The 26154-nt window shown below is 46.8% G+C and overlaps 2 protein-coding genes across 4 annotated transcripts; one reads left to right on the plus strand and one right to left on the minus strand.

The window, feature by feature from the left end:
- Window positions 1–4662: 4662 nt before the first annotated feature.
- LOC124289614 lies at window positions 4663–6574 on the minus strand. Its single transcript, XM_046726215.1, has 2 exons — window positions 5347–6574; window positions 4663–5164 (listed from the first exon to the last, which is right to left on the minus strand). Exons 1-2 carry the CDS (start codon window positions 5500–5502, stop codon window positions 4847–4849), a joined length of 474 nt encoding a protein of 157 aa, XP_046582171.1. The 5' UTR covers window positions 5503–6574; the 3' UTR covers window positions 4663–4846.
- Window positions 6575–6660: 86 nt separating this feature from the next.
- Window positions 6661–26136, plus strand: LOC124289613. Of its 3 annotated transcripts, none has more exons than XM_046726212.1 (4): window positions 6661–6865; window positions 8981–9149; window positions 22655–22660; window positions 24434–26136. In XM_046726212.1, exons 1-4 carry the CDS (start codon window positions 6788–6790, stop codon window positions 25981–25983), a joined length of 1803 nt encoding a protein of 600 aa, XP_046582168.1. In that variant the 5' UTR covers window positions 6661–6787; the 3' UTR covers window positions 25984–26136. The 3 variants fall into 3 exon arrangements, with proteins under 3 accessions (XP_046582168.1, XP_046582170.1, XP_046582169.1); XM_046726214.1 differs by lacking the exon at window positions 22655–22660 and adding an exon at window positions 17989–18016 and having other exon boundaries at window positions 8981–9124; XM_046726213.1 differs by lacking the exon at window positions 22655–22660 and having other exon boundaries at window positions 8981–9152.
- Window positions 26137–26154: the final 18 nt, after the last annotated feature.

Raw genomic sequence — 26154 nt, forward strand, 5'->3', positions numbered from 1 at the left:
GTAAGTAAGGAGAATATTATATCTGCATGCATACAAAGTACATGTATATGTGATGTAATATCTATCAAATCTTGTGGCTGAAACATCAAGAGTAAAATGTGTATATTACATATGCACAAAGATTCACTTTTACATAGCCTTGCTCTTTATACAATGTATATGCTTGTGACATGAACTTCATGGCTGGTGCTAAGGTTTGGTATAGTGAACCCAGATGAACGTGAGAAGGACACAATATGTTTCGAGAATCGTAAAAGTTAACGCGTTATACATTTTGCTCAGTTTCTAAAAAGTGACCAGATGCAAGTTTTGTTTGAAAAACGTGTGAAGCAAAACTGAAAATATCACACTGTACGAAATATACACTCAAAAAAGAGAAACGCATGGGTGTATTTTCACGAATTTAATCTGCTTTACTTTAAAGCACTGTAATGTTTTCATTCTGTAGATACTGAATAGTGGCATTTGGTGTGTGAGGCCTGGCATTATCTTGCTGGAACAACTCCCTCTGGTGGTAAATGATCGGAGCCATATGAATCCTTAAGTTTTCGTCTCTGCATCGAATAGCAGTTAAATTGCCTTGAAGGCGCACTAAGTTAGATTTCTGTGTAACACGACAACAACCAGTTCTGCTCTAAACGTCCATCTCGACGTCGATAGACACGTACTCTTCCGTCACGGCAAGGAAGAAGAAAGCGTGATTCGTCACTGAACCACACACGTCGCCGTTTTGGTGGACACTGAGGTGATGTACAACGGCAGATTGAGACTCCCCAGCTTCCAGACGTCCAATGGCAACGTGCCGATTTTACAGAAGTGAGCCGCGACATAATGACATTCTTTCATGTAGCTAAACAAATTCAAAACGGCCTTATATAGGCAATGGCCCTGCTCCCGATTCATCGGAATTTCACGTACATATTCCGAACCACTTTTTCTCCATGACATTTTCATGAAAGTTGACACTTTCGAACATAAACTTGCATTGAAGCTTCCTGAGATCAGTTTTTGCACTATACGTTCGATCCATGTACGCACACCAGCATTATAATGGCGAACCTATAACAACCAAACACTAATTTTGGAAAATATTTGAAATTTCATGAATCAATACCATCTATGCGTTTCTCTGTTGAGAGTATACATATTTGGTAAAAGTGGCTGGAATGAAGGGTGCTTGGTTTAAGTTTTTGATGTATGTATGTGGAATTGTTGTTTAAATCAGCTGTTCATCTTGCCCTGGAGAACAGACCAACCTGTCTCAATTTATATTCAAATCTCTTTTCACATTCTAAGCCACCTTGATCGTGTTTTATCGACAACGCGTCTACTGAATGGTTCTGTTGATTGTTTGATGTATGTTAAATCGATGCCTAAGAGGGGCGTGTCATCTTCAGTTGCTATCAACGCACAGCCGACCATGCATTATGTCTCTTTAGGACATTCATTTCTATCACACATTTTACATTTTACTGCCGCAACGAAGAAGCGTGAAGTAGTCTTCTACTGTATATATGACTTCTCACAACAGACTTTCATACACGTGTATTTCCCAAAAGGTGCGTGGTTCAGATATCTGGGAATATAGGTTTCGCCAAATAGATCTGCAACACTGCAGGTTGTGCTCCCACGTTAAGCTGACCGGTCGTCACAAAACGCGGTATCTATTAACTCACTCACTCACATATTAGCTCTTCTGGTTAACGTCGGCAACAAGTCTGCTTCTCCTTCCCACTCCTACATGTAGGGTATACACATTTCTACAAGTGCATTTTTAACTGTTGCCATGAGAATATTGTTGTTTCATATTTACAGTTTGATTGAACTCAAAAGTAAACTGTCGCGGGATCCGAGACAATGAGAGTAAAGATGAGAAAAGTAAACTGTCGCGGGATCCGAGACAATGAGAGTAAAGATGAGAAAAGTAATCTGTCGCGGGATCCGAGACAATGAGAGTAAAGATGAGAAAAGTAAACTGTCGCGGGATCCGAGACAATGAGAGTAAAGATGAGAAAAGTAAACTGTCGCGGGATCCGAGACAATGAGAGTAAAAATGAGAAAAGTAATCTGTCGCGGGATCCGAGACAATGAGAGTAAAGATGAGACGTAACTTCTAGACGTCCTGTGGATATTTTATGTACGCTTTAGGGACTGTTGGCCCTCCGTCACGTCTCTGAAAGAAATCGCCAATGTTACGTCAACGAAAGTATGCCAATCGGGCAATCTCTTTCACTGACTTAAAAACTCCATCAATGAACCTAAAATGAAAACAAGCCCAGCTGAATTACAAGCGAAAGAAATCAAAATAGAAATCTCTTAGGAACCATAAGAAGACTTTTTCACTGTGACACCGACCGAACTTGAAGGGTGGTAGCTTGGGAAAACTGAAATGCAAGCAAATATTTTGAGGTAGAGGATTTTGCTTTCTTAAACTCTGGTAACGCTCGTCAAACACATACCAGGTGGACAGGCTTGTTGGTCCATGCATGGCATCGTGTTTCAGTGTTGTGTTTCGGTGACCTGGTGTCCGTCACTGGAGACGATGGACCAGACTGATCATTGACAAACCACGTTCCCGTGTCTGGGGTATATTCCCGAGTGCAGTGGTGAACAGCAAAACAAATGAATCAAATTTGCAGACTCTGGAATGTAAAAAAACCATCAAAGTGATAAATACTCTTACACCTAAAAAAAGGAATGGGTGAGATTGTTTTATATATGAAACAATACTCACGAGAACGTGCAAGAGCTACAAGCCGTCTGGGCCTCGGAAACGGGACGCCAATCGGCCTATTTCTGTTGCACGTGTACACCACGCCATGAACATAATGTCTGAAGCGGTCGTACAATGTGTGTTCACCCAAGACAAGCGGCAGCTGCAAGGGCAGTGTATTTTTCAATAGTTGACAGACTTGCATTTATAATACTTGCTTATAGTTTCAATACAATAACTAAAGAAGAGAAAGATTCAAATAGCGTTATTTTTGTGAGTTGGTTAATCGACATTCTTTTTGTGCATTTTGTGAATCAATAGAGTAGAATTGACAAAAACTGCTTCCTACTATGCCGCTTATGACATTCCATTACAACACACGCTGGCACTATAGGCGATCATTAATTCGACATAAAATTAGACATACAAATTACATAATCTCATACTTAATGTAACGAACACCTGCGGTAAGTATCGTCCGTGCATATTGTTTCTGTTTCTCAACAATTATTATCATCGTCGCAAAAGAGGAACATAATCTTATTCGTTTTCAAGATGCAAATTATAGATCCATAATGTTGAGGATTCGAAATTTGTGTTCAGATTTATAATGTAAATCAAGGAGCCTCTCATGAAATGCTTGAATGTGTGTTTCTTTAACGGTGTGAAAAGTGCTGCAGTAGAGTTACGCCCCTTTGGTAAATAGTACATCACATGGCGCGCTCGTGTAAACAGGTAAAAATTAGTGTTAGTATTTTTAAAGGTGCGGTTTGTCGCGTTCACAGACAACATATCCGTGATCAGGCTATGTTTTTAAAAGCGCACTACTAATAATACTTAAGGCTGTTATTCTGAGCTGGGCTACGGATTGACTAAGCAGGTGAAAAAATAGCGAATGACAAAATCAAGCTGTTACTTTACCGGCTGAGTCAGTGACTCCGTGTGTGTGAATATTAACTGTTATTTTTACAAGTTACTTACATTATACGTCATAGTGTAAAGACTTCCGCCCGTATCCCCCCATAAATGTTATTCTAGTCAAATCATCACCTGAATATATATTCCTTATCTGATAAGGGTGATTTTTAAAATGTTTTTAATTGTATCTGAACATTTACTGAAAGACATACGAAACTTCTAAAAATGCCACTCAAAGGAAGTTTTCCTCATTGTTATGATTTAGGGGGGATATGGGCGGAAGTCTAACCAGAAAGGTTAAGTTTGCTTTTTGGGTTAAATTTGAGTCCAACTTGCATCCATGTACCTTATGTAGTGCTATATGGTAGATGAAATTCTTCAAAGGCATTTAGAAGTTGGTGTAGTAATACAAGACGAATCTTATGGATAACAACTTCTTGGTTTATTTTTCCACAACGTTTCTGGGCTACTTCTTGTCCCTTCTTCAGGTGAATAATGGTGATAGTGAACAGTACAGTATATATACAGATGTACAGGAAGCCAGATATGTAAATTGAGTATATACAAGGGAAGAAGGAGGTATAATTAAGTATGTACAAACAATGCAGTGAGATCAAAGAGCAGAATACAATGATAGGGTATGTTTCTACTGTAAGGGCAAGGGTGTTTTTACATAGCAGAGTGGTTAAAGCAGATAGAGTTTGAGAGTCTATGATTTCTGGGTGATGAACCAGGCGCTGGGGAGGTAAACCCCTTAATCTCTGTTGATCTCAGGCACTAATCTTCTTACGTTGATTGACTCTCAGTTTTCTTTTGCACAAATTGCTGATGTTGGAAGCCAGGACTTTGGTGTGTTGCCAGTTGATCGAGTGGTTGGGATTGTTAACGATGTGTTCTGAGAGTTTTATGTTCTTTTAGTCTTATGTTGAAGGGCTGACATGTTTCTCCAATATAGCTGCTTCCACAATCACAACTAATTTTGTAGACACATCCTCTTGGACTGGGTTCTCCCTGATGGCTGCTACCTCGCTCTCAGGATTGATTTTAAGGTTTTGTCGGAATAAAATGTCACATCAACACTGGCAGTTTTTCTAAGGAGTCGACTGATGTGATGGCTAATCTGGCCTTGGTAAGGGATATTGATTCGGATGGGAGCTGGTTCGGATTTGGGTGGACTGTGATTTTGTGGCTGGAGGGTGGTGACTATAGTCCGCTCTACAAGTTTCTTGGGACATACCCGTTGAGGGTGATGAAGGTCGCTTTGAGGTGGTCAGTTTCATTATTGAGTTGTGCTGGGTCGCAGATAACCTTGGCACGTCTGGTTAGGGTAGAGACTATGGCTCGTTTGATTTGTGGGTGATGGTTGGATAGATAGTGGATATACTGGTCCGTGTGTGTTGGTTTTCTATAGACAGAGGGAGTAATCTTGTTGGATGAGTTGTCGAGGGATACATCAAGGAAGGGCAGTTTGTGTTGATCTTCAGTCTCCATGATGAACTGGATGCGGTTGTGCTGTTTGTTGAGGTGATCTAGGACTGACTGACTGAGTGAGTGTGGTTTTACGCCGCTTTTAGCAATATTCCAGCAATATCATGGCTGGGGACACCAGAAATGGGCTTCACACATTGTGCCCATGTGGGGAATCGAACCCGGGTCTTCGGCATGACGAGACAACGCTTTAACCACAAGGCTACCCCACCGCCCCGGTGATCTAGGAGGACGGCAGGGTCGTGGTCAGGATCAAGGATGGCGAAAGTGTCGTCCACCTTCCTGTACCAGCATAGTGGCTGGTAGGGCGATGTAGATAAGGCTGATTCTTCAAAGCTGGTCATGAAGATTTCAGTAATCAGAGGGGAGATTGGTGAACCCATGGGGAGCCCATGAATCTGCTGATAGATGAAGTTCTGTCATGTGAAATAGGAAGTCTGTAAACAGCTGGATACCAATTCGATTATACTGTCTGTGGTGAGTTTAGTTTCAACAGTGTCAATACAACTGTCTAATTTTGCATGGAGAATGTTAAGAGCTTCATACAATGGAATGTTTGTAAATAAATCAACAACATCATAGCTGACCATTTGGCCTGATAATCTAGAGTCCAACAGTTGGTTCACAAATGATGCTGAGTCACTGATGAATGATTTACCTTCTTTACCCAAAGGGGCAAGCAGTATAGAAAGAAATAGTGCAGTATTGTAGTACACTGACCCTCGCGAGCACACAAGAATCCTTGTTTTTTACAGGCTTTTTGTGGATTTTTACATTGGCACGAGCATAAGGAGATTGACAATTGATTGGGTTTAACTTATTGAACACAGTGTCATTGATTTGGTTGCTGTCATGGAGAGTCTTCAGAGTTTTCTTGTGCTGGCCTTCTATCTTTGCGTGGAATGGGATGAGTGAGCTGCTGCATGCTGCTGAAGGTTGCTCAATTTCTTAGTATGGCGTTGTTTCATCTTACCGTTGAGGGATGCATTGCTGGTGGTCGTTCACTCGATGAACAAGATCATACCCAAGGATCCAACAGCAAAGTTAGAACGCCAGCACAAGAAGTCTCTTGTTGGAAAATCTGATCTCAAATCTGCCCTCTCAGAACACATCGTTAACAATCCCAACCAATCTATCAACTGGCAACACACCGAAGTCCTGGCTTCCAACATCAGCAATTTGTGCAAAAGAAAACTGTGAGAGTCAATCAACATAAGAAGATTAGTGCCTGAGATCAACAGAGATTAAGGGGTTTACCTCCCCAGCGCCTGTTCCATCACCCAGAAATCATAGACTCTCAAACTCTATCTGCTTTAACCACTCTGCTATGTAAACACACCCTTGCCCTTACAGTAGAAACATACCCTATCATTGCATTCTGCTCTTTGATCTCACTGCATTGTTTGTACATACTTAATTATACCTCCTTCTTCCCTTGTATATACTCAATTTACATATCTGGCTTCCTGTACATCTATATATATACTGTACTGTTCACTATCACCATTATTCACCTGAAGAAGGGGCAAGAAGTAGCCCAGAAACGTTGTGGAAAAATAAACCAAGAAGTTGGTATACATAAGATTTGTCTTGTATATGGTAGATGTCCAGTGTTAGGATGATGTTGTGATATGTTGCTGATGTGATGTTTCTTCTGTTGTTGCAAGGATGAAGAGGAAGCAGCCGGATGATGACAACTCCTCTGCAACATCTGAGGAATGGCTTTCCACTAGGAATAAACAAAAGGTAGATATTATTTTTGATACGGTTTGACAAGATCTCAGTTTTTTTCGTCCAAGGCTACTGAAAGAACAGAACAAAAATCCCAACTAAATTGTGAGATCCACTCCAAGTTTGTGCCTGCAGGAAAACCATCATGCATTCAGAGAAAATCTCATGAGGATTCCTGCTTCCTTTTACCTAGCATTGTACAGCTGGAATATAACTGTCAGACTGCATTGTACAGCTGGGATATTACTGTTAGACTGCATTGTACAGCTGGGATATAACTGACTGCATTGTACAGCTGGAATATAACTGTCAGACTGCATTGTACAGCTGGGATATTACTGTTAGACTGCATTGTACAGCTGGGATATAACTGACTGCATTGTACAGCTGGAATATAACTGTCAGACTGCATTGTACAGCTGGAATATAACTGACTGCATTGTACAGCTGGAATATAGCTCATGGGCGGATCCAGGAATTTTGAAAGGAGGGAGGGTTCAGGGGCTTGAAGCCCTGAACCCCCCATTGACTCCGCCATCGCAAAAAAAAAAATGTTCAATGTGGTCTTAAGTCATTTTCAAAAGGTGGGGGGTTCGAACCCGCCAATGTAACTGACTGCATTGTAAGCAACATTCATCATGTTCAGGACAAACATACTTTAGTGATAAAACACTGATATCTTTTACCATCAAGATTTTACTTTATTACTGTGAAACAGTAACACACTTAGCTCTGATGTGTGTTAGTCTAAGACGAATGTCAAATTGTGCATTACTTCTCAAATCATCGACTAAAACTAGTAAAAGGGAATATTGGCTTCATCTCATTAGCTTGTCTCTACATGGGGAGTCTTGGTGTTGTCACTGGATTGTCACTGGATTGTCTGGTGCAGACTTACTGGCTCCTTGTTACTAGTGTGTAATGGATATGCAAGACACACATTTACGTTACTTATTCCCGACCTTAGGGATAGCAATCACCTGATTGTGTGGTCCAGGCCCTGGTATTTACATCCTTCATCATATAACTGGAGTGCTGCTGAATGTGGCATTGATAAACAAATCAGCTTCAAATGTTTGTTTTCTTTATGTCAGGGTGTTTTAATTTTACATGAGCTTACAGAGGAATGCAAGAGTGTGGCAGATTGTGACTTGTCATGGCCTCACAGTTGGAGTTCCTCACCGTTGGGGGTTTGGTCAGCTGATGGAAGCACTCTAGAGGTTATATATTCAGTGTCTACTTCACTTGAGCACAGCCCCGTTATAACACAGGGCATCATTAGGAAAGGTTTCTTTCTGGACAGCGAGCAATACATTCACAACTGAAATAGAAATTGGTTTTCCAAGTTTAAATACAGTTTTGAGTATCTGCATCCATTTAACATGTCTGTCAGTCCAGGTATAGTTGTTTTTACCTTCCCACCAGCCAGGTAAACACATCTGGGTTGTACCTTTGCACCAGCCAGGTAAACACATCTTGGTTGTACCTTCCCACCAGCCAGGTAAACACATCTGGGTTGTACCTTCCCACCAGCCAGGTAAACACATCTGGGTTGTACCTTCCCACCAGCCAGGTAAACACATCTGGGTTGTACCTTTGCACCAGCCAGGTAAACACATCTGGGTTGTACCTTCCCACCAGCCAGGTAAACACATCTGGGTTGTACCTTCCCACCAGCCAGGTAAACACATCTGGGTTGTACCTTCCCACCAGCCAGGTAAACACATCTGGGTTGTACCTTCCCACCAGCCAGGTAAACACATCTGGGTTGTACCTTCCCACCAGCCAGGTAAACACATCTGGGTTGTACCTTCCCACCAGCCAGGTAAACACATCTGGGTTGTACCTTCCCACCAGCCAGGTAAACACATCTGGGTTGTACCTTCCCACCAGCCAGGTAAACACATCTTGGTTGTACCTTCCCACCAGCCAGGTAAACACATCTGGGTTGTACCTTCCCACCAGCCAGGTAAACACACCTGGGTTTCATTTCCTGAAACAATGATGTATTACTGACTTGTGTAATAGTTTCATCATTTCACCCAGAAATCACCTGAATGCTTTTACATGCAAATGATGACTAACTTGGAATATTTGTTAAATGTGCTTTATATTTAATCTGTGTTGCAGATCAAGCCAGCCTCACCCAAGCATAAGAGACGACGCTCAAGTGTGGTTAGGGGATTTCCCCGACAGTCCAAGTCATCGCTATGGGAACTGACTCAGACCACGGCCCCTCACCCTCTCCTCTTTACAGCCACAAAACAAACAACAATACAGGGCTTCTTCCACACAAACAGTGGTAGGTAGGGGACCACAATACAGGGCTTCTTCCACACAAACAGTGGTAGGTAGGGGACCACAATACAGGGCTTCTTCCACACAAACAGTGGTAGGTAGGGGACCACAATACAGGGCTTCTTCCGCACAAACAACAACAGTGGTAGGTAGGGGACCACAATACAGGGCTTCTTCCGCACAAACAACAGTGGTAGGTAGGGGACCACAATACTGGGCTTCTTCCACACAAACAGTGGTAGGTAGAGGACCACAATACAGGGCTTCTTCCACACAAACAGTGGTAGGTAGAGGACCACAATACAGGGCTTCTTCCACACAAACAGTGGTAGGTAGGGGACCACAATACAGGGCTTCTTCCACACAAACAGTGGTAGGTAGGGGACCACAATACAGGGCTTCTTCCACACAAACAACATTGGTACGTAGGGGACCACAATACAGGGCTTCTTCCACATAAACAGTGGAAGGTAGGGGACCACAATACAGGGCTTCTTCCGCACAAACAACAGTGGTAGGTAGGGGACCACAATACTGGGCTTCTTCCACACAAACAGTGGTAGGTAGGGGACCACAATACAGGGCTTCTTCCGCACAAACAACAGTGGTAGGTAGGGGACCACAATACTGGGCTTCTTCCACACAAACAGTGGTAGGTAGAGGACCACAATACAGGGCTTCTTCCACACAAACAGTGGTAGGTAGGGGACCACAATACAGGGCTTCTTCCACACAAACAGTGGTAGGTAGGGGACCACAATACAGGGCTTCTTCCACATAAACAGTGGTAGGTAGGGGACCACAATACAGGGGCTTCTTCCACACAAAGAACAGTGGTAGGTAGGGGACCACAATACAGGGCTTCTTCCACCCAAACAGTGGTAGGTAGGTTACCACAATACAGGGCTTCTTCTGCACAAACAACAGTGGTAGATAGGGGACCACAATACAGGGCTTCTTCCACACAAACAGTGGTAGGTAGGGGACCACAACACAGGGCTTCTTCCACACAAACAGTGGTAGGTAGGGGACCAAAATACAGGGCTTCTTCAACACAAACAGTGGTAGGTAGGGGACCACAATACAGGGCTTCTTCCACACAAACAACAACAGTGGTAGGTAGGGGACCACAATACAGGGCTTCTTCCACACAAACAGTGGTAGGTAGAGGACCACAATACAGGGCTTCTTCCACACAAACAGTGGTAGGTAGGGGACCACAATACAGGGCTTCTTCCACACAAACAGTGGTAGGTAGGGGACCACAATACAGGGCTTCTTCCACACAAACAGTGGTAGGTAGGGGACCACAATACAGGGCTTCTTCCACACAAACAACATTGGTACGTAGGGGACCACAATACAGGGCTTCTTCCACATAAACAGTGGAAGGTAGGGGACCACAATACAGGGCTTCTTCCGCACAAACAACAGTGGTAGGTAGGGGACCACAATACTGGGCTTCTTCCACACAAACAGTGGTAGGTAGGGGACCACAATACAGGGCTTCTTCCGCACAAACAACAGTGGTAGGTAGGGGACCACAATACTGGGCTTCTTCCACACAAACAGTGGTAGGTAGAGGACCACAATACAGGGCTTCTTCCACACAAACAGTGGTAGGTAGGGGACCACAATACAGGGCTTCTTCCACACAAACAGTGGTAGGTAGGGGACCACAATACAGGGCTTCTTCCACATAAACAGTGGTAGGTAGGGGACCACAATACGGGGCTTCTTCCACACAAAGAACAGTGGTAGGTAGGGGACCACAATACAGGGCTTCTTCCACCCAAACAGTGGTAGGTAGGTTACCACAATACAGGGCTTCTTCTGCACAAACAACAGTGGTAGATAGGGGACCACAATACAGGGCTTCTTCCACACAAACAGTGGTAGGTAGGGGACCACAACACAGGGCTTCTTCCACACAAACAGTGGTAGGTAGGGGACCAAAATACAGGGCTTCTTCAACACAAACAGTGGTAGGTAGGGGACCACAATACAGGGCTTCTTCCACACAAACAACAACAGTGGTAGGTAGGGGACCACAATACAGGGCTTCTTCCACACAAACAGTGGTAGGTAGGGGACCACAATACAGGGCTTCTTCCGCACAAACAACAACAGTGGTAGGTAGGGGACCACAATACAGGGCTTCTTCCACACAAACAGTGGTAGGTAGGGGACCACAATACAGGGCTTCTTCCATACAAACAGAGGTAGGTAGGGGACCACAATACAGGGCTTCTTCCCACACAAACAGTGGTAGGTAGGGGACCACAATACAGGGCTTCTTCCACACAAACAGTGGTAGGTAGGGGACCACAATACATGGCTTCTTCCACACAAACAGTGGTAGGTAGGGGACGACAATACAGGGCTTCTTCCTCAGAAACAGTGGTAGGTAGGGGACCGCAACACTGGGCTTCTTCCACACAAACAGTGGTAGGTAGGGGACCACAATACAGGGCTTCTTCCACACAAACAGTGGTAGGTAGGGGACCACAATACAGGGCTTCTTCCACAAAGAACAGTGGTAGGTAGGGGACCACAATACAGGGCTTCTTCCACCCAAACAGTGGTAGGTAGGGGACCACAATACAGGGCTTCTTCCGCACAAACAACAGTGGTAGATAGGGGACCACAATACAGGGCTTCTTCCGCACAAACAACAACAGTGGTATGTAGGGGACCACAATACAGGGCTTCTTCCACACAAACAGTGGTAGGTAGGGGACCACAATACAGGGCTTCTTCCACACAAACAACAACAGTGGTAGGTAGGGGACCACAATACAGGGCTTCTTCCACACAAACAGTGGTAGGTAGGGGACCACAATACAGGGCTTCTTCCGCACAAACAACAACAGTGGTATGTAGGGGACCACAATACAGGGCTTCTTCCACACAAACAGTGGTAGGTAGGGGACCACAATACAGGGCTTCTTCCACACAAACAGTGGTAGGTAGGGGACCACAATACATGGCTTCTTCCACACAAACAGTGGTAGGTAGGGGACCAGAATACAGGGCTTCTTCCACACAAACAGTGGTAGGTAGGGGACAACAATACAGGGCTTCTTCCACACAAACAGTGGTAGGTAGAGGACCACAATACAGGGCTTCTTCCACACAAACAGTGGTAGGTAGGGGACCGCAATACTGGGCTTCTTCCACACAAACAGTGGTAGGTAGGGGACCACAATACAGGGCTTCTTCCACACAAACAGTGGTAGGTAGGGGACCACAATACAGGGCTTCTTCCACACAAACAGTGGTAGGTAGGGGACCACAGTACAGGGCTTCTTCCACACAAACAGTGGTAGGTAGGGGACCACAATACAGGGCTTCTTCCACACAAACAGTGGTAGGTAGGGGACCACAATACATGGCTTCTTCCACACAAACAGTGGTAGGTAGGGGACCACAATACAGGGCTTCTTCCACACAAACAGTGGTAGGTGGGGGACCACAATACAGGGCTTCTTCCACACAAACAGTGGTAGGTAGGGGACCACAATACAGGGCTTCTTCCGCACAAACAACAGTGGTAGGTAGGGGACCACAATACTGGGCTTCTTCCACACAAACAGTGGTAGGTAGAGGACCACAATACAGGGCTTCTTCCACACAAACAGTGGTAGGTAGAGGACCACAATACAGGGCTTCTTCCACACAAACAGTGGTAGGTAGGGGACCACAATACAGGGCTTCTTCCACACAAACAGTGGTAGGTAGGGGACCACAATACAGGGCTTCTTCCACACAAACAACATTGGTACGTAGGGGACCACAATACAGGGCTTCTTCCACATAAACAGTGGAAGGTAGGGGACCACAATACAGGGCTTCTTCCGCACAAACAACAGTGGTAGGTAGGGGACCACAATACTGGGCTTCTTCCACACAAACAGTGGTAGGTAGGGGACCACAATACAGGGCTTCTTCCGCACAAACAACAGTGGTAGGTAGGGGACCAAAATACTGGGCTTCTTCCACACAAACAGTGGTAGGTAGAGGACCACAATACAGGGCTTCTTCCACACAAACAGTGGTAGGTAGGGGACCACAATACAGGGCTTCTTCCACACAAACAGTGGTAGGTAGGGGACCACAATACAGGAGCTTCTTCCACATAAACAGTGGTAGGTAGGGGACCACAATACGGGGCTTCTTCCACACAAAGAACAGTGGTAGGTAGGGGACCACAATACAGGGCTTCTTCCACCCAAACAGTGGTAGGTAGGTTACCACAATACAGGGCTTCTTCTGCACAAACAACAGTGGTAGATAGGGGACCACAATACAGGGCTTCTTCCACACAAACAGTGGTAGGTAGGGGACCACAACACAGGGCTTCTTCCACACAAACAGTGGTAGGTAGGGGACCAAAATACAGGGCTTCTTCAACACAAACAGTGGTAGGTAGGGGACCACAATACAGGGCTTCTTCCACACAAACAACAACAGTGGTAGGTAGGGGACCACAATACAGGGCTTCTTCCACACAAACAGTGGTAGGTAGGGGACCACAATACAGGGCTTCTTCTTCAAGACAAACAACAACAGTGGTAGGTAGGGGACCACAATACAGGGCTTCTTCCACACAAACAGTGGTAGGTAGGGGACCACAATACAGGGCTTCTTCCATACAAACAGAGGTAGGTAGGGGACCACAATACAGGGCTTCTTCCACACAAACAGTGGTAGGTAGGGGACCACAATACAGGGCTTCTTCCACACAAACAGTGGTAGGTAGGGGACCACAATACATGGCTTCTTCCACACAAACAGTGGTAGGTAGGGGGGCGACAATACACAGGGCTTCTTCCTCAGAAACAGTGGTAGGTAGGGGACCATAACACTGGGCTTCTTCCACACAAACAGTGGTAGGTAGGGGACCACAATACAGGGCTTCTTCCACACAAACAGTGGTAGGTAGGGGACCACAATACAGGGCTTCTTCCACAAAGAACAGTGGTAGGTAGGGGACCACAATACAGGGCTTCTTCCACCCAAACAGTGGTAGGTAGGGGACCACAATACAGGGCTTCTTCCGCACAAACAACAGTGGTAGATAGGGGACCACAATACAGGGCTTCTTTCACAAACAACAACAGTGGTATGTAGGGGACCACAATACAGGGCTTCTTCCACACAAACAGTGGTAGGTAGGGGACCACAATACAGGGCTTCTTCCACACAAACAACAACAGTGGTAGGTAGGGGACCACAATACAGGGCTTCTTCCACACAAACAGTGGTAGGTAGGGGACCACAATACAGGGCTTCTTCCAAACAACAACAGTGGTATGTAGGGGACCACAATACAGGGCTTCTTCCACACAAACAGTGGTAGGTAGGGGACCACAATACAGGGCTTCTTCCACAGAAACAGTGGTAGGTAGGGGACCACAATACATGGCTTCTTCCACACAAACAGTGGTAGGTAGGGGGACCAGAATACAGGGCTTCTTCCACACAAAACAGTGGTAGGTAGGGACAACAATACAGGGCTTCTTCCACACAAACAGTGGTAGGTAGAGGACCACAATACAGAGGCTTCTTCCACACAAACAGTGGTAGGTAGGGGACATAATACTGGGCTTCTTCCACACAAACAGTGGTAGGTAGGGGACCACAATACAGGGCTTCTTCCACACACAAACAGTGGTAGGTAGGGGACCACAATACAGGGCTTCTTCCACACAAACAGTGGTAGGTAGGGGACCACAGTACAGGGCTTCTTCCACACAAACAGTGGTAGGTAGGGGACCACAATACAGGGCTTCTTCCACACAAACAGTGGTAGGTAGGGGACCACAATACATGGCTTCTTCCACACAAACAGTGGTAGGTAGGGGACCACAATACAGGGCTTCTTCCACACAAACAGTGGTAGGTAGGGGACCACAATACAGGGCTTCTTCCACACAAACAGTGGTAGGTAGGGGACCACAATACAGGGCTTCTTCCACACAAACAGTGGTAGGTAGGGGACCACAATACAGGGCTTCTTCCTTTACAAACAACAGTGGTAGGTAGGGGACCACAATACTGGTCTCCTTCCGCACAAACAACAGTGGTAGGTAAGGGTCCTCAATACAGGGCTTCTTCCGCACAAACAACAACAGTGGTAGGTAGGGGACCACAATACTGGGCTTCTTCCGCACAAACAACAGTGGTAGGTAGGGGACCACAATACTGGGCTTCTTCCGCACAAACAACAGTGGTAGGTAGGGGACCACAATTCAGGGCTTCTTCCACACAAACAGTGGTAGGTAGGGGTCCACAATACAGGGCTTCTTCCACACAAACATTGGTAGGTAGAGGACCACAATACAGGGCTTCTTCCATTAACAGTGGAAGGTAGGGGACCACAATACAGGGCTTCTTCCACACAAACAACAACAGTGGTAGGTAGGGGACCACAATACAGGGCTTCTTCCACACAAACAACAACAGTGGTAGGTAGGGGACCACAATACAGGGCTTCTTCCACACAAACAGTGGTAGGTAGGGGACCACAATACAGGGCTTCTTCCACACAAACAGAGGTAGGTAGGGGACCACAATACAGGGCTTCTTCCACACAAACAGTGGTAGGTAGGGGACCACAATACAGGGCTTCTTCCACACAAACAGTGGTAGGTAGGGGACCACAATACATGGCTTCTTCCACACAAACAGTGGTAGGTAGGGGATGACAATACAGGGCTTCTTCCACAGAAACAGTGGTAGGTAGGGGACCGCAACACTGGGCTTCTTCCACACAAACAGTGGTAGGTAGGGGACCACAATACAGGGCTTCTTCCACACAAACAGTGGTAGGTAGGGGACCACAATACAGGGCTTCTTCCACAAAGAACAGTGGTAGGTAGGGGACCACAATACATGGCTTCTTCCACCCAAACAGTGGTAGGTAGGGGACCACAATACAGGGCTTCTTCCGCACAAACAACAGTGGTAGATAGGGGACCACAATACAGGGCTTCTTCCACACAAACAGTGGTAGATAGGGGACCACAACACAGGGCTTCTTCCACACAAACAGTGGTAGGTAGGGGACAAAAATACAGGGCTTCTTCAACACAAACAGTGGTAGGTAGGGGACCACAATACAGGGCTTCTTCCACACAAACAACAACAGTGGTAGGTAGGGGACCACAATACAGGGCTTCTTCCGCACAAACAACAGTGGTAGGTAGGGGACCACAATACAGGGCTTCTTCCACACAAACAACAACAGTGGTAGGTAGGTGACCACAATACAGGGCTTCTTCCACACAAACAGTGGTAGGTAGGGGACCACAATACAGGGCTTCTTCCGCACAAACAACAACAGTGGTAGGTAGGGGACCACAATACAGGGCTTCTTCCACACAAACAGTGGTAGGTAGGGGACCACAATACAGGGCTTCTTCCACACAAACAGTGGTAGGTAGGGGACCAAAATACAGGGCTTCTTCAACACAAACAGTGGTAGGTAGGGGACCACAATACAGGGCTTCTTCCACACAAACAACAACAGTGGTAGGTAGGGGACCACAATACAGGGCTTCTTCCACACAAACAGTGGTAGGTAGGGGACCACAATACAGGGCTTCTTCCGCACAAACAACAACAGTGGTATGTAGGGGACCACAATACAGGGCTTCTTCCACACAAACAGTGGTAGGTAGGGGACCACAATACAGGGCTTCTTCCACACAAACAGTGGTAGGTAGGGGACCACAATACATGGCTTCTTCCACACAAACAGTGGTAGGTAGGGGACCACAATACAGGGCTTCTTCCACACAAACAGTGGTAGGTAGGGGACCACAATACAGGGCTTCTTCCACACAAACAGTGGTAGGTAGGGGACCACAATACAGGGCTTCTTCCGCACAAACAACAACAGTGGTATGTAGGGGACCACAATACAGGGCTTCTTCCACACAAACAGTGGTAGGTGGGGACCACAATACAGGGCTTCTTCCACACAAACAGTGGTAGGTAGGGGACCACAATACATGGCTTCTTCCACACAAACAGTGGTAGGTAGGGGACCACAATACAGGGCTTCTTCCACACAAACAGTGGTAGGTAGGGGACCACAATACAGGGCTTCTTCCACACAAACAGTGGTAGGTAGGGGACCACAATACAGGGCTTCTTCCACACAAACAGTGGTAGGTAGGGGACCACAATACAGGGCTTCTTCCGCACAAACAACAACAGTGGTAGGTAGGGGACCACAATACAGGGCTTCTTCCACACAAACAGTGGTAGGTAGGGGACCACAATACAGGGCTTCTTCCACACAAACAGAGGTAGGTAGGGGACCACAATACAGGGCTTCTTCCACACAAACAGTGGTAGGTAGGGGACCACAATACAGGGCTTCTTCCACACAAACAGTGGTAGGTAGGGGACCACAATACATGGCTTCTTCCACACAAACAGTGGTAGGTAGGGGGACGACAATACAGGGCTTCTTCCACAGAAACAGTGGTAGGTAGGGGACCACATAACACTGGGCTTCTTCCACACAAACAGTGGTAGGTAGGGGACCACAATACAGGGCTTCTTCCACACAAACAGTGGTAGGTAGGGGACCACAATACAGGGCTTCTTCCACAAAGAACAGTGGTAGGTAGGGGACCACAATACAGGGCTTCTTCCACCCAAACAGTGGTAGGTAGGGGACCACAATACAGGGCTTCTTCTTCACAACAAACAACAGTGGTAGATAGGGGACCACAATACAGGGCTTCTTCCACACAAACAGTGGTAGATAGGGGACCACAACACAGGGCTTCTTCCACACAAACAGTGGTATTTAGGGGACAAAAATACAGGGCTTCTTCAACACAAACAGTGGTTGGTAGGGGACCACAATACAGGGCTTCTTCCACACAAACAACAACAGTGGTAGGTAGGGGACCACAATACAGGGCTTCTTCCACACAAACAGTGGTAGGTAGGGGACCACAATACAGGGCTTCTTCCGCACAAACAACAACAGTGGTATGTAGGGGACCACAATACAGGGCTTCTTCCACACAAACAGTGGTAGGTAGGGGACCACAATACAGGGCTTCTTCCACACAAACAGTGGTAGGTAGGGGACCACAATACATGGCTTCTTCCACACAAACAGTGGTAGGTAGGGGACCACAATACAGGGCTTCTTCCACACAAACAGTGGTAGGTAGGGGACCACAATACAGGGCTTCTTCCACACAAACAGTGGTAGGTAGGGGACCACAATACAGGGCTTCTTCCACACAAACAGTGGTAGGTAGGGGACCACAATACAGGGCTTCTTCTGCACAAACAACAGTGGTAGGTAGGGGACCACAATACTGGTCTCCTTCCGCACAAACAACAGTGGTAGGTAAGGGTCCTCAATACAGGGCTTCTTCCGCACAAACAACAACAGTGGTAGGTAGGGGACCACAATACTGGGCTTCTTCCGCACAAACAACAGTGGTAGGTAGGGGACCACAATACTGGGCTTCTTCCGCACAAACAACAGTGGTAGGTAGGGGACCACAATTCAGGGCTTCTTCCACACAAACAGTGGTAGGTAGGGGTCCACAATACAGGGCTTCTTCCTCACAAACATTGGTAGGTAGAGGACCACAATACAGGGCTTCTTCCGCATTAACAGTGGAAGGTAGGGGACCACAATACAGGGCTTCTTCCACACAAACAACAACAGTGGTAGGTAGGGGACCACAATACAGGGCTTCTTCCACACAAACAGTGGTAGGTAGGGGACCACAATACAGGGCTTCTTCCGCACAAACAACAACAGTGGTAGGTAGGGGACCACAATACAGGGCTTCTTCCACACAAACAGTGGTAGGTAGGGGACCACAATACAGGGCTTCTTCCACACAAACAGAGGTAGGTAGGGGACCACAATACAGGGCTTCTTCCACACAAACAGTGGTAGGTAGGGGACCACAATACAGGGCTTCTTCCACAAAGAACAGTGGTAGGTAGGGGACCACAATACAGGGCTTCTTCCACCCAAACAGTGGTAGGTAGGGGACCACAATACAGGGCTTCTTCCGCACAAACAACAGTGGTAGATAGGGGACCGCAATACAGGGCTTCTTCCACACAAACAGTGGTAGATAGGGGACCACAACACAGGGCTTCTTCCACACAAACAGTGGTAGGTAGGGGACAAAAATACAGGGCTTCTTCAACACAAACAGTGGTAGGTAGGGGACCACAATACAGGGCTTCTTCCACAAAGAACAGTGGTAGGTAGGGGACCACAATACAGGGCTTCTTCCACACAAACAGTGGTAGGTAGGGGACCACAATACAGGGCTTCTTCCGCACAAACAACAACAGTGGTATGTAGGGGACCACAATACAGGGCTTCTTCCACACAAACAGTGGTAGGTAGGGGACCACAATACAGGGCTTCTTCCACACAAACAGTGGTAGGTAGGGGACCACAATACAGGGCTTCTTCAACACAAACAGTGGTAGGTAGGGGACCACAATACAGGGCTTCTTCCACACAAACAGTGGTAGGTAGGGGACCACAATACAGGGCTTCTTCCACACAAACAGTGGTAGGTAGGGGACAACAATACATGGCTTCTTCCACACAAACAGTGGTAGGTAGAGGACCACAATACAGGGCTTCTTCCACACAAACAGTGGTAGGTAGGGGACCATAATACTGGGCTTCTTCCACACAAACAGTGGTAGGTAGGGGACCACAATACAGGGCTTCTTCCACACAAACAGTGGTAGGTAGGGACCACAATACAGGGCTTCTTCCACACAAACAGTGGTAGGTAGGGGACCACAGTACAGGGCTTCTTCCACACAAACAGTGGTAGGTAGGGGACCACAATACAGGGCTTCTTCCACACAAACAGTGGTAGGTAGGGGACCACAATACATGGCTTCTTCCACACAAACAGTGGTAGGTAGGGGACCACAATACAGGGCTTCTTCCACACAAACAGTGGTAGGTAGGGGACCACAATACAGGGCTTCTTCCACACAAACAGTGGTAGGTAGGGGACCACAATACATGGCTTCTTCCACACAAACAGTGGTAGGTAGAGGACCACAATACAGGGCTTCTTCCACACAAACAGTGGTAGGTAGGGGACCGCAATACTGGGCTTCTTCCACACAAACAGTGGTAGGTAGGGGACCACAATACAGGGCTTCTTCCACACAAACAGTGGTAGGTAGGGGACCACAATACAGGGCTTCTTCCACACAAACAGTGGTAGGTAGGGGACCACAGTACAGGGCTTCTTCCACACAAACAGTGGTAGGTAGGGACCACAATACAGGGCTTCTTCCACACAAACAGTGGTAGGTAGGGGACCACAATACAGGGCTTCTTCCACACAAACAGTGGTAGGTAGGGGACCACAATACAGGGCTTCTTCCACACAAACAGTGGTAGGTAGGGGACCACAATACAGGGCTTCTTCCACACAAACAGTGGTAGGTAGGGGACCACAATACAGGGCTTCTTCCACACAAACAACAGTGGTAGGTAGGGGACCACAATACTGGTCTCCTTCCGCACAAACAACAGTGGTAGGTAAGGGTCCTCAATACAGGGCTTCTTCCGCACAAACAACAACAGTGGTAGGTAGGGGACCACAATACTGGGCTTCTTCCGCACAAACAACAGTGGTAGGTAGGGGACCACAATACTGGGCTTCTTCCGCACAAACAACAGTGGTAGGTAGGGGACCACAATTCAGGGCTTCTTCCACACAAACAGTGGTAGGTAGGGGTCCACAATACAGGGCTTCTTCCTCACAAACATTGGTAGGTAGAGGACCACAATACAGGGCTTCTTCCGCATTAACAGTGGAAGGTAGGGGACCACAATACAGGGCTTCTTCCACACAAACAACAACAGTGGTAGGTAGGGGACCACAATACAGGGCTTCTTCCACACAAACAGTGGTAGGTAGGGGACCACAATACAGGGCTTCTTCCACACAAACAGAGATAGGTGGGGGACCCCAATACAGGGCTTCTTCCACACAAACAGTGGTAGGTAGGGGACCACAATACAGGGCTTCTTCCACACAAACAGTGGTAGGTAGGGGACCACAATACAGGGCTTCTTCCACACAAACAGTGGTAGGTAGGGGACGACAATACAGGGCTTCTTCCACAGAAACAGTGGTAGGTAGGGGACCGCAACACTGGGCTTCTTCCACACAAACAGTGGTAGGTAGGGGACCACAATACAGGGCTTCTTCCACACAAACAGTGGTAGGTAGGGGACCACAATACAGGGCTTCTTCCACAAAGAACAGTGGTAGGTAGGGGACCACAATACAGGGCTTCTTCCACCCAAACAGTGGTAGGTAGGGGACCACAATACAGGGCTTCTTCCGCACACAACAACAGTGGTAGATAGGGGACCACAATACAGGGCTTCTTCCACACAAACAGTGGTAGATAGGGGACCACAACACAGGGCTTCTTCCACACAAACAGTGGTAGGTAGGGGACACAAATACAGGGCTTCTTCAACACAAACAGTGGTAGGTGGGGACCACAATACAGGGCTTCTTCCACACAAACAACAACAGTGGTAGGTAGGTGGGGACCACAATACAGGGCTTCTTCCACACAAACAGTGGTAGGTAGGGGACCACAATACAGGGCTTCTTCCAAGACAAACAACAACAGTGGTATGTAGGGGACCACAACACAGGGCTTCTTCCACACAAACAGTGGTAGGTGGGGACCACAATACAGGGCTTCTTCCACACAAACAGTGGTAGGTAGGGGACCACAATACAGGGCTTCTTTCACACACAAACAGTGGTAGGTAGGGGACCACAATACAGGGCTTCTTCAACACAAACAGTGGTAGGTAGGGGACCACAATACAGGGCTTCTTCCACACAAACAGTGGTAGGTAGGGGACCACAATACAGGGCTTCTTCCACACAAACAGTGGTAGGTAGGGGGAAAACAATACATGGCTTCTTCCACACACAAACAGTGGTAGGTAGAGGACCACAATACAGGGCTTCTTTCACACAAACAGTGGTAGGTAGGGGACCGCAATACTGGGCTTCTTCCACACAAACAGTGGTAGGTAGGGGACCACAATACAGGGCTTCTTCCACACAAACAGTGGTAGGTAGGGGACCACAATACAGGGCTTCTTCCACACAAACAGTGGTAGGTAGGGGACCACAGTACAGGGCTTCTTCCACACAAACAGTGGTAGGTAGGGGACCACAATACAGGGCTTCTTCCACACAAACAGTGGTAGGTAGAGGACCACAATACAGGGCTTCTTCCACACAAACAGTGGTAGGTAGGGGACCACAATACAGGGCTTCTTCCACACAAACAGTGGTAGGTAGGGGACCACAATACAGGGCTTCTTCCACACAAACAGTGGTAGGTAGGGGACCACAATACATGGCTTCTTCCACACAAACAGTGGTAGGTAGAGGACCACAATACAGGGCTTCTTCCACACAGACAGTGGTAGGTAGGGGACCACAATACTGGAGCTTCTTCCACACAAACAGTGGTAGGTAGGGGACCACAATACAGGGCTTCTTCCACACAAACAGTGGTAGGTAGGGGACCACAGTACAGGAGCTTCTTCCACACAAACAGTGGTAGGTAGGGGACCACAATACAGGGCTTCTTCCACACAAACAGTGGTAGGGGACCACAATACAGGGCTTCTTCCACACAAACAGTGGTAGGTAGGGGACCACAATACATGGCTTCTTCCACACAAACAGTGGTAGGTAGAGGACCACAATACAGGGCTTCTTCCACACAGACAGTGGTAGGTAGGGGACCACAATACTGGGCTTCTTCCACACAAACAGTGGTAGGTAGGGGACCACAATACAGGGCTTCTTCCACACAAACAGTGGTGGGGTAGGGGACCACAGTACAGGGCTTCTTCCACACAAACAGTGGTAGGTAGAGGACCACAATACAGGGCTTCTTCCACACAGACAGTGGTAGGTAGGGGACCACAATACTGGGCTTCTTCCACACAAACAGTGGTAGGTAGGGGACCACAATACAGGGCTTCTTCCACACAAACAGTGGTAGGTAGGGGACCACGGTACAGGGCTTCTTCCACACAAACAGTGGTAGGTAGGGGACCACAATACAGGGCTTCTTCCACACAAACAGTGGTAGGTAGGGGACCACAATACATGGCTTCTTCCACACAAACAGTGGTAGGTAGGGGACCACAATACAGGGCTTCTTCCACACAAACAGTGGTAGGTAGGGGACCACAATACAGGGCTTCTTCCACACAAACAGTGGTAGGTAGGGGACCACAATACAGGGCTTCTTCCGCACAAACAACAGTGGTAGGTAGGGGACCACAATACTGGTCTCCTTCCGCACAAACAACAGTGGTAGGTAAGGGTCCTCAATACAGGGCTTCTTCCGCACAAACAACAACAGTGGTAGGTAGGGGACCACAATACTGGGCTTCTTCCGCACAAACAACAGTGGTAGGTAGGGGACCACAATTCAGGGCTTCTTCCACACAAACAGTGGTAGGTAGGGGTCCACAATACAGGGCTTCTTCCACACAAACAGTGGTAGGTAGGGGACCACAATACTGGGCTTCTTCCGCACAAACAACAGTGGTAGGTAGGGGACCACAATTCAGGGCTTCTTCCACACAAACAGTGGTAGGTAGGGGTCCACAATACAGGGCTTCTTCCACACAAACATTGGTAGGTAGAGGACCACAATACAGGGCTTCTTCCGCATTAACAGTGGAAGGTAGGGGACCACAATACAGGGCTTCTTCCACACAAAAAACAACTGTGGTAGGTAGGAGACGACCGAGAGTGTATCAAATATGATATATACAGACAAGATGTTGGTACAGACAATATGTATATATAATATAACGAATTTGCTCATGCTATTGACCACATGTTTGTCAGACAGAGAGTTGTGTATCAGCAGGAGGCCAGGAACTGTAACTGGAGCAACTGAATCTAGAAGGTTTTAGAAAAATCGTTAGAGTTGGTACAGCAATGGACAGTGTCTCTTGATTAGTTCCTTGTTATAAGAGGCGGTGGTCAGACTCCCTGACTAGGTTGACATATGTCATCGGTTCCAAATTGCGCAGATCAATGCTCATGCTGTTGATCACTGGATTGTCTGGTCCAGACTCGATTATTTACAGACCGCCTCCATATAGCTGGAATATTGCTGAGTGCAGCGTAAAACTAAATTCACTCACTCACTCACTCCTTCTTGTTACAGCTAAACAACCAACTAAAGAATCCAGCAATGAGCCTCAAGCTGGTGAACACTCCTCATGTGACAGTGAACACTCCTCGTATGACAGTGAACATTTTCTGGACAGTCATATAGAATTTGACCCTTTATTCTCATCCACAAATGTCTGCTCCACATCAGGGGACAAAAGTTCCTCAAATCAAGACCTCAGCTCACCAAACTCAAATCAGCATTCAAGGGAGGCTACTCTTCAACGAATGTGTGACTCACATGAAGATGTGCCTGTTCGAGTGGAAGAGCACCTGTCTCATATTGATTTTTCCAAACCAAAGCTTGAAGAGCCGGTCATTAAAAGGAGTGATTCATCTTGTCCAGACATGGTTGGGAATCAGAGCTTAGACAAATCCATCTTACCATCTTGTGAGCCTGAAGCATCTCAGGATGAAGGTACTAGATGGAGGCAACAACATGAGTTGGAAGATGATCACAAAACCGACAAAACCGGATTTAGAGATGCTCTCTTCACAGTTAACCTGTCAGATTCTCTTCCTTTACGTATGAGAAAAGGTTCAAGGGGTTTCAAACTCAGGGAATCTGAAAAACAGGGAGAGGAAAACGTATGTGAAGATACTGTAAGATTTGTGGATAGCTCTCTAACTTTCACTCAGACTTTTCACGATGACTCTTGTAAATCTGGGCCAAGGCTATGTTTTTCTGACTCATTAGATATTGATTGTGACAGACACTGTGTAAGTGGCAATGTGTTGACAAAACACGACATGGATCCCAGTGACGAAATATTGGTAAGGAGATTGAGACGAGGCTGTCAAGTCAGATCAGTGGCTCGGGGAATAGACGTGAATGTTACAAATTGTTGCTTGGAGCTAGAAGAGGAAGAATGCAAAACATCGCCTTCAGCGTCCATCTCCTGGAGAGATGACAGAGGGACTCCGGACTTGCTGTGTTTATTGGAACATGGTGGAAATGGCTTGGAGCCGACATCATTACTCGGCAGGTCACGTGGAAGTCTTAATGATCACAATCTAGACCCAAAACTTGCCTTGAAGCCAAACTTGTCTGACAGTGTGAACTCTCTCGATCTGTCCCCTCCAGCGACATCCGATGGTGGAGGGGCAACAGGTCCAGTGAGACCCTTGCAGCAGATTTGTATTTGGAAATCAGGTCAGGATGACTCAGACACTGACAGGATGGCACAAGGAAGTGACCTTTCCTGGGCCACTAGAGCAGGTTGTGATGGTTCCTTAACAAACGTACCCCATCATGCACTAGGAGGATTGTGTAAGACCTCGAGGTCGTTACGACACCAGCATAGGGTCTCAGGGACAGACACTGAGGGTAAATGTCACTTGTGGTCTGAGGGAAGTTTGATGTCCAGTTTGTCTAAACACAGAAATGGCTCTGCCGAGCACATCAATGTTGTACCCAGTGAGGGAGGGGTTTCAGGTGGTTCAGACTCACTGGTGTTTACACCATCGCAGGGACCCAACGCTGGACCTGATGAGGTGGAGGGGGATGTTGATGCAGACTTTCTCCTGGATTCACAACTGATCTGAGTTTTGTGTTTAAAATAAAATGTGGCATGATCACTCCCCCCACCACCCTGATTGACTGTACTTGACTTTTCAATACAGGAACAATCATATACATCATCACCACCATCATCACCATCATCACTTTCATCATGCAAAATAAAAGTGTTATCATTATTTGACTGAAAGGTTTTT

The sequence above is a fragment of the Haliotis rubra genome, unplaced genomic scaffold, assembly GCF_003918875.1.
Source record: "Haliotis rubra isolate DU_JTF1 unplaced genomic scaffold, ASM391887v1 Scf444, whole genome shotgun sequence".
NCBI classification, from domain to species: domain Eukaryota; kingdom Metazoa; phylum Mollusca; class Gastropoda; order Lepetellida; family Haliotidae; genus Haliotis; species Haliotis rubra.

What these genes read in the sequence shown, in the direction of transcription:
- LOC124289613 (XM_046726212.1), top strand. Translation starts at nt 6,788, where the DNA reads ATGAAGAGGAAGCAGCCGGATGATGACAACTCCTCTGCAACATCTGAG. An exon ending in CCACTAGGAATAAACAAAAG is followed by an intron (nt 6,866 to 8,980) that starts GTAGATATTATT and finishes TCTGTGTTGCAG; the next exon opens with ATCAAGCCAGCCTCACCCAA.
- LOC124289614 (XM_046726215.1), bottom strand. Translation starts at nt 5,502, where the DNA reads ATGGGTTCACCAATCTCCCCTCTGATTACTGAAATCTTCATGACCAGC. An exon ending in ACCACGACCCTGCCGTCCTC is followed by an intron (nt 5,165 to 5,346) that starts CTAGATCACCGG and finishes AGTCAGTCAGTC; the next exon opens with CTAGATCACCTCAACAAACA.